The sequence below is a fragment of the Lontra canadensis genome, unplaced genomic scaffold (assembly GCF_010015895.1).
Source record: "Lontra canadensis isolate GAN:19392208 unplaced genomic scaffold, GSC_riverotter_1.0 scaffold45, whole genome shotgun sequence".
Taxonomy (NCBI): Eukaryota; Metazoa; Chordata; class Mammalia; order Carnivora; family Mustelidae; genus Lontra; species Lontra canadensis.
Genome location: NW_022631039.1, coordinates 416,383 through 424,733, shown reverse-complemented (window position 1 = coordinate 424,733; position 8,351 = coordinate 416,383). Strand labels below are relative to the sequence as shown.

The 8,351-nt window shown below is 42.9% G+C and overlaps 1 protein-coding gene across 1 annotated transcript; it reads left to right on the top strand.

Annotated features, from left to right (window-relative positions):
* The first annotated feature begins 7,746 nt into the window (after positions 1-7,746).
* NUPR2 (nuclear protein 2, transcriptional regulator) lies at positions 7,747-8,071 on the top strand. The gene has a single exon (XM_032872306.1). The coding sequence runs from the start codon at positions 7,747-7,749 to the stop codon at positions 8,041-8,043; it is 297 nt and encodes a 98-aa protein (XP_032728197.1). The 3' UTR covers positions 8,044-8,071.
* Positions 8,072-8,351: the final 280 nt, after the last annotated feature.

Below are 8,351 nucleotides of genomic sequence, written 5' to 3'. Positions count from 1 at the left end.
CTTCTTTAGTTAAAAAATTTTTCTTAAGATTTTATTTTTAGTAATCTCTACACTCAGTGTGGGACTCAAACCTACAACCCAAGGTCAGGAGTCACATGTTCCACTGACTGAGTCAGCCAGGCACCCCTATTTACATACGCTTTAAATTTTCAGCTATGTTTTGTAGTTTTCAGTGTACAAATCTGCCTTTTGATCAAATTTATTCCCAAGTATTTTATTCTTTTTAATGCTACTATAAATGGAATTTTGTTAATTTCCTTTTCAGGTTGTTCATTGTTGATGAAAATTATGACTAATTTTTCAATGTTGATTTTTTATTTGCAATTTTGCTGAATTTATTAGTTATAACCTTTTTTTGTGTATGTGTGGACTCTTTAGACTTGTCTACATATAAGATCATGTTATCTGCAAACAAGAATAATTTTACTGCTTCCTTTCCAATATATATGCCTTTTATTTCTTTTTCTTGCCTAATTGTTCTGACTAGAACTTCCAAAACTGTACTGAATAGAAATGGTGAAGCTGGCACCCTTGTCTTGTTCCTGATCTTAGAGGGCACATTTTCAGTCTTTTACCATTGAGTGATATGTTAGTTGTGGGTTTTTCACATATGACAATATTTATATTGAGGAAGTTTCTTTCTATTCCTAGCTTGCCAAGTCTTTTATCATGAAAGGGTGATGAATCCTCACAGATGTTCTTTCCGCATCAGCTGAAATGATCATATGGTTTTTCTATTCTGTTAATATGGTGTATTACATTAATTTTCTCATTTTTTATTAAAGTATAACTGACACATGACATATTAGTTTTAGGTGTAAAACACCACAATTTGATATTTGTTTATACTATGAAATGATCACCACAATAAATCTAGTTAACATCCATCATCATACAAAATTACATTTTTTTCTTGTGATGAGAACTTTTAAGATCTACTCTCTTAGCAACTTTCAAATATGCAAAACAGTATTACTAACCATAATCATCATGATAGACATTACCTCTCCATGACTTATGCAATTTATAACTGAAAGTTTGTTGATGTTCTTTTTTTGAACCATACTTGCATTCCAGGAACAAATCCCACTTGGTCTTGGTCTATAATCCTCTTAATATGCTGCTAAACTTGCTTTACTAGCAAATTTTGTTGAGGATTTTTGCACCAATGTTCATAAAAGAAATTGGTTTATAGTTTTCTCATAGTGTCTTTCTGGCTATTTAAGAGGGTAATGCTGACCTTATAGAATGAAGTAGGAATGTTCCTTTCTCTTCAGTTTTAAGGAAGAATTTGAAAAGTACTGGGTGTTGATTCTTGTTAAGGTTAGTAGAATTCACCAGTGAATCCATCTGGCTAAGGGCTTTTCTTTGTTGGGAAGTGTTTGATTACCAATTGAATCTTCTTACTTTCATAAATTTATTCAGCTTTTTTATTTCTTCATGATTCAATCTTGGTAGGTATGTGTTTCTAGGGATTTGTCCATTTCATCTAGGTTATCCTTTGATTCCTTTCTCCTTTCCTTTTGTATTATGTAAGTATTTTCTTTGTAGCTACCATGGGGATTGCATATCAAAGTTATAACAATCTATTTCAGATAGATACCAACTTGACTTCAATGACACACAATCAAAAACTGCACTGGATACAACTAATACAATCTGTTATTGATATCACAAGTTACATCTTTATATATTGTATACCCATCGACATAGACTTATAATTATCTCCATGCATTTGTCTCTTAAATCTTGTAGAATATAAAAAGTGGAGTTACAAACCAAAATTATAACAATACTGGTTTTTATATTTGCCCATGTTTTTACCATTCACAGAGATCTTTATATTTTTATATAGCTACAAGTTACTGTCCAGAATCTTTTCATTGTAACCTAGAAGGCTCTCTGTAGCATTTATTGGAAGATAGATCCAAATGGTAATGATCTCCCTTAGCTTTTATTCACCTGAGAATGTCTTAATTTCTCCCTTGTTTTTGCTGGTTATAGAGTTCTCATTCACAGGTTGTTGTTGTTGTTGTTGTTGTTGTTTTTCTCCTTACAGCAATTTAAATATAATCTGGGAATGTCTTATTTTCTCCCTTGTTTTTGCTGGTTATAGAGTTCTCAGTTGACAGTTTTTTTTTTCTTCCAGCAGTTTAAATATATAATTCCACTCCTTTTGGGCCTCCAAAGTTCTCACTGATAAATTGGCTGCAATTTTTTTAAAGAGATTATAAAGTAATCTCTACACCCAATGTGGGGCTTGAACCCACAACCCCAAGATCAAGAGTCTCATGCTCCAGATTGAGCCAGCCATGTGCTCAGGCTACAAATTTTATTGAGGATCTCTTGCACATGAAAAATCACTTTTCTCTCATTGCTTTCAAGATTCTTTGCTTTTCCTTTTCACAGTTTGATTACAATGTGTTTTGGTGTAGTCTCTTTGGGTTCAATCCTATTTTTAAGTCATTGAGTTTCTTGGACTTGTAGATCCATGTATTTCCTCAAATTTGTGAAGTTCTTGCTCATTACTTCTTCAAATAATCTCTGCCTCTTTCTTCCTCATGTCTCCTTGTGGAACTCCCATAATGCATATATGCATAATGCATGTTCCTTCAGCTCTGTTCATGTTTCTTTCTCTCCTCAGATGGGATAATTTCGAATGTCCTATCTTCAAGTTCACTGATGCTTTGCCTGCTAAAGGTCTGCTGTTGAGCCCTTCTAATTTATTTTAAAATTATTATATTTTCTAGCTTAAGATTTTTTAGTTCCTTTTTATAATTCCAAATTCTTTGTTTATATTCTCATTTTGTTCACATATAATATTCATGATTTCCTTCAGTTTTTTGTACTTAAAGATAGTTTTTTTTTTTTTAAGTCTTTGTCTAGTAAGTCTGATGCTGTGATTTGTCAGGGATGTTTTCTGCCAATTTATTTTCCTCCTTTAAATGGGTCATGTTTTCCTGTTTCTTTATATCCTTTGTAATTCTGTGATGTTGAAAATTGGGCATTAGAAAGAACCCATCTCTCATAGTCTTTGCAGACTGGTATTACACTTATGCATTCTTTCTCTAGTTATCTGGCTCATCTCTAGACTTTGAGATCAGCTCGAGGTGAAGGCTCAAAAGTCTTCTCATGTCCCTTCTGAGTATGTGTCTTCCCTCAGCTTTTGTGTCTTCACTAATTCCCTTGTATACATGTCTACTTTTTAATGTCTTAATTTTCCAGAGTCTCATCCAGCTTCTTGAGACTATAGACAGTCTATTGTATATCTCCACCTATAATCCCTTCCCTCAGGCATCTGTGGGTCTGTAGTCCTCTGCAGCTTTCTTGAGCCATGCCCATCACTTTTCTACTTGAGCTTTCAGTGAGACACAGCAGATACAAGTCTTTCAGCCCCCCGGCAGTTTAGAATGTTAAAGTAAGTTCTGCTCTGCTCTCTCTGGTTTGAAGGAGGGAATTGGGGACTGGGCTGCTGCCTCTTTCAGGTCAAGACCATTGCTATGCCATGAATGATGTGGGGCAAGGACAAGTAAAAATAGTACAAAATGTCCTACTGTTTTGAATGTGACTTTTTCTTGATTGGGTATTTACTTTAACTGTTTACCAGAACTCCTAGAGGATTATTTTAGCTAGTTTCTGGGTTTTGAATTTGTTTGTTTACTTTAACGTCTTGTGTGAGAACAAGAGTTTGGAGGTTCCTATTCTACTATTTTGCTCATGTCACTTTTGACATCTTCATTTTGCCCTTTGTTCCCATACTATTACCTCAAAAAAAAACCTTGTGTCTAAAATATTACATTCATGACATTTTTATGCTGCATATTTCTTAATTGCCTTATCACTGAGAGATCATATATTACATACTTTTTATTGTCTGTCTCTTCTAGAATATAAAATGTATGAGAGCAGGGAACTTTAATCCTGAAAGTCTAAAACAATATCAGGCACATGCTACATGTTTAGAAAATATATTTTGAATGAATGAGGTTTAAATTATTGTTTAAATTTTGCTCATTTTCGTTAACAGCTTTTAATGGTTTTGGTTGTTTAAACATACATATATGTATTTATTCGACAGGCATTTATTTTATTACTACTGTGAGCCGGAGATGGGGTGGAGGCAAACGTGTTTCTAATGTTATAGGGGAGCTAGACAAATACACAAGTAATGCAAATGCATGAATAAATGGGGAAGAGAAAGAAGTGTTGAATATAAGCCGTAGTGAGCTCTGAGCTTGTGAATGAGTGTCACTTAATGCAGACGCAGGGAGTCACTCCACCATAAGCCTTGGGCAAGCCATATGACCTGGATGGATCTCCATTTCTCTTTCCACTACCCTATGAGGTAGTTGCAATAATCTTTAGAAAGTGATGAAACAGAGCTTTATAAACTGTACATGGTTATGCTAACATGAGGAATTAAAGTCTTGTCCTGAAGCACACTTATTAGTTTTTATCCCCTGTCTGGAGTCAAACCACTACATAAGGTACAAAGTCCACTTTAAAATCTTACTGCAATGATATCATCAGAATCAATTCAGAGTTCTGGGGCCAGAGAGCAAGACAGATGGTGGCACCTGTTTTTAAGTATCATCTCAGAAGCTAGGAGGGCAGGAATGTTTAGCAATCTGTGAACTGACAAGGAGTTTCTATGAAGAGGCATAGTAAAATGGAAGAAACGGTTACGTAGGGGTCAGAAGATCTCACTCTTAGCCTTGATCTGCTTTTTATTAGTTATGTAACCTCAGGGAAGTTGTTAAATTATTTCCTAATCTGGAAAACTGGGACAGTAATATTTCACAGGGTTTTTGTAAAGACCAAGAAACGTAATACAAGGCCTTAAGATTGTTGTGTCTAAATCCATTCTCTACAATAAAAAGATCAAGGACTCCTTGGGGAAATAGCTAATTCCAGGTCTGGGGCATACAATGTATAGGATGAGCCTTGATGGACATCTTGGTTTACCCACAAACAAAGGCATTCTCCAAGACTACTAGGTTAATGCCAATAGAATGTAAGAATCACATGAAGGAGCTCCCACTGGCCAAAGACGGAACAATTTGACCATTAAAAGAGAGTAAAAATGAATGAAATTGATTAAACACACTGTGTTTTTAAACGGTAGTTGAGTTCATAATGATTCTCAATAGGAAAAAAGGTAGAGTCTGTTAGAACTCTGAAAACCCATCTGTAAAGGGGAATTAGGGGCGCCTGGCTGACTCAGTTGGAAGAGCATGTGACTCTTGATCTCTGGGTCATGGGTTTAAGTGCCACATTGGGTGTAGAGATTACTTACATAAATAAATAAATAAACTTTATTTTTAAAAAGATTTTATTTATTCATTTGTCAAAGAGAGAGTGCACAAACAGGGAGAGCGGCAGGCAGAGCAGGCAGGGGGAGAAGCAGGTTCCCTGTTGAGCAAGGAGCCCAATGCGGGACTCCATCCCAGGACCCCAGGATCATGACCTGAGTGGAAGGCAGATGGTTAAACAACTGAGCCATCGAGGTGTTCCAATAAATAAACTTTAAAAAATGAAAAGGAATTAAACATTTTGTTTTGCCTTTCTTGCCAAAATGTGTCAGGGTAACTAAATGGCCTAGGTTCATGAGAGAAAGAATTCTAGCAAATAAATGTGGAAGGAATGAATTAGAAAGTTATATTTTGTGGCCTATAATGAAATAATAGCAAATAAACATAATAGCAAATAAAGCAATGAACTATAGATGAAATCATTAAATAAAAGTTTATGTGGAACTTCACAATTTCAAGGAAAGGCTGTTACTACCTGCATCACTAAAACTGAGACAATAAATTATTGTGGAAATCCTGGTGTGATACCAACACACATTACTTCCTAGGCACTTTTCTTGACCCCCAAATTGAATCTGAATACAAACAAGCCTCTAGATCCAACTTGAATTTACAGGAAATGTGGAAGAGAGAGGAACAAGTTAAATGACACCACAAAGAAGCAGACAAATCTACAAAGTGGGACATTTTACAGGACAACTGACCCAGTTTCTGCAACAAGTCAGGGTCAGGGGATATGAAGAGGACAGGGAGACTGCCCTACAACATGAGAGACTTCCAAGCAAGCTTCATGTAGATTTCGCTCATATTCTGAACTGCATCCCGGTGTCTTCTAGACAATCAGAGAAATGGGATTCTGGACTGAGTATGAGCTAACAACAAGACTGGCTGATTTTGTCAGGTGTAAGATAAAACTGTAATAGGTCTAGTTTTTTAGAGCTCATATTGAGAAATATCGGGGTGAGATGACATTAGGTCCGCCGCAGAAGAAAACAGAAAGGGATATGCAAAGCAAACGTGACAGGATCTTGGTAAGCGTGGAAACCGCGTGGTGAGATACGGGGGTTCATTGTTCTATTCTCTGCACTCTTGAGGTATCTGAATATTTTCATAACAACAAACTCCGGAGAGATTTTTTTTTAAAGACCGTGCGTGGGAGAGTAGTAAAACGATAAATATTAGTTTCTCTTTTTCGCAATAGCAAATATAAGACGTGGGCGGATGAGAAAATCCTCTCGGCGTTTTATTAAAAACACTCTCGGGGACTCGTTCATTTAAGGAACCCCCGAAACCGCCCTTGGAGCGGGTACGCAGGCCACGCCCCAGCCGGGAGCAGGCTTCAGAGCGCGGAGGGAAAACTCAGACCGGCCCCAAACCCTGCAAGATCGAGTATTAGGGAAGGCGTTTTCTGTTTTGTTTTAAGTCGGGAATTATTTTTGATCTGTTATAAAGAAAATCCCCAAGAGGAGAGCCGCAATTTTTGTTGGACGAGAATTATCTGGGCTGGTTAACCCTCCGCACAATAAAGGCGTTCGCCGCAGTGACTCCCGGGAGCGGCGCCGAGAGCGACAGCAATGCGGGAATCGGCCCTGGGCGTTGCCGCAGAGCCGTGAGGGCCGCGGAGCGCGGAGCCTCCCGCCTTGCGGTGCAGCGGCTGCCCCGGAGCGCGGAGACCTGGTCTTCTCGGGCGCAGTTCCCCGGCCCGGGTCCTCTTGCCCCCGCCCCGCGCCACCGCCCCTCCTTCAGGCCCCCGCCGCGAGCCGCCGGCGCGTCCAGCTAACGAGTGCGGCCCCGGGGCCGGGGTCTTGGGCTCCCGCGAGGAATCCGCAGTCGCGCGGCCTCCGGCTCCGCAGCGGGCCCGCGTGGTGATCTCTCGCTGCCCCTCATCGCCTCCCGCTTCAGATCATTCCTTCCTTCCTCGAGTGCGGGGACGGCGTTAGGGAAAGGAGACGCGCTCGTGCGGCCGCAGTGCTTGCAGCGCTCTGACGGGCCTCCTTTCGGTCTCCTCTGTGGACGGCCGTGGGGCCCTGCGCTGCCGGGACACCAGAGTTGCTCGTACAGGAGCGACCGCTTCACCTCACGTCACCACCGAGCACTCCCTCCGTCACCTACAACCTGACTATGTTCACGGCTGCGGAGAGTCTCCAGACGCGCGCGGCCGGTTTCCCGTACGCAGTCTCTCACGGCTGACTTGGGGCCATTTTCCAGTTCGGGCCAGCGTAGACCGAGTGCCCAGCCGGACTCCGCCGAACGCCCCTCTCGCACCCACCGCCACAGGCCGCGGCGGAGGGAGCGCCGGCCCTCGCGCGCGACTCCTTCTGGGCTCTGTGACGTCACCCGAGGCCCCGCTCCCGCGGGCAGAGCCAATCGGAAGGCGGGGCACGGTCTTGCAGGAGCGCGCGCGCGCGGGCGGGCGGTCCGGGGACGCGACGGCATGGATCGGGTCCTCCTCAGCGCTCAGGTTCAGGTCCCGCCGCAGCCACCGGAGGGGTGGCCGCCCGTGAGCTCCGAGGAGGAGCTGTACGACTGCCTGGATTACTACTACCTGCGCGACTTCCCGGCCTGCGGGGCCGGGCGCAGCAAGGGTCGGACGCGGCGCGAGCGGGAACTGCGCACCAACTGGCCCGTGCCCGGCGGCCACGAGCGCAAGGTCGCGCAGAGGCTCCTCAACGGCCAGCGCAAGCGTCGCCAGCGCCAGCTGCAGCCCCGCGCGCGCACCCGCCTAATCTGAGCGCGGGTGCGTGCGGGCTGCAGCCGCCGGGGCCCCGGCCCAGCACCCTGGCCACCCGGGCTCCGGTCGCGTCGGCCGTCTGCGACTGCGGCGGGCAGTGTCGCCCCCTCCGCTGCGGCTCCCGCTGGCGAGTCACGGCCGGCCCCGCTCGCCCCTGGGCCGCAGTACGAATGGTGTGAAGGATCGACACGGTCAGATTGGGGAGTCGGAGAAGAGGCTCGGCGGTGCGGAAACATCTCTTTAAGACCGAGTGGAGCATTTTCCTCCAGCGCCTGCGCGCGGGCGGGGAACGGTGATCGGCCTGTCGG

Excerpts from the sequence above, each read along its gene's own strand:
- NUPR2 (XM_032872306.1), top strand. The coding sequence starts at position 7,747 with ATGGATCGGGTCCTCCTCAGCGCTCAGGTTCAGGTCCCGCCGCAGCCA.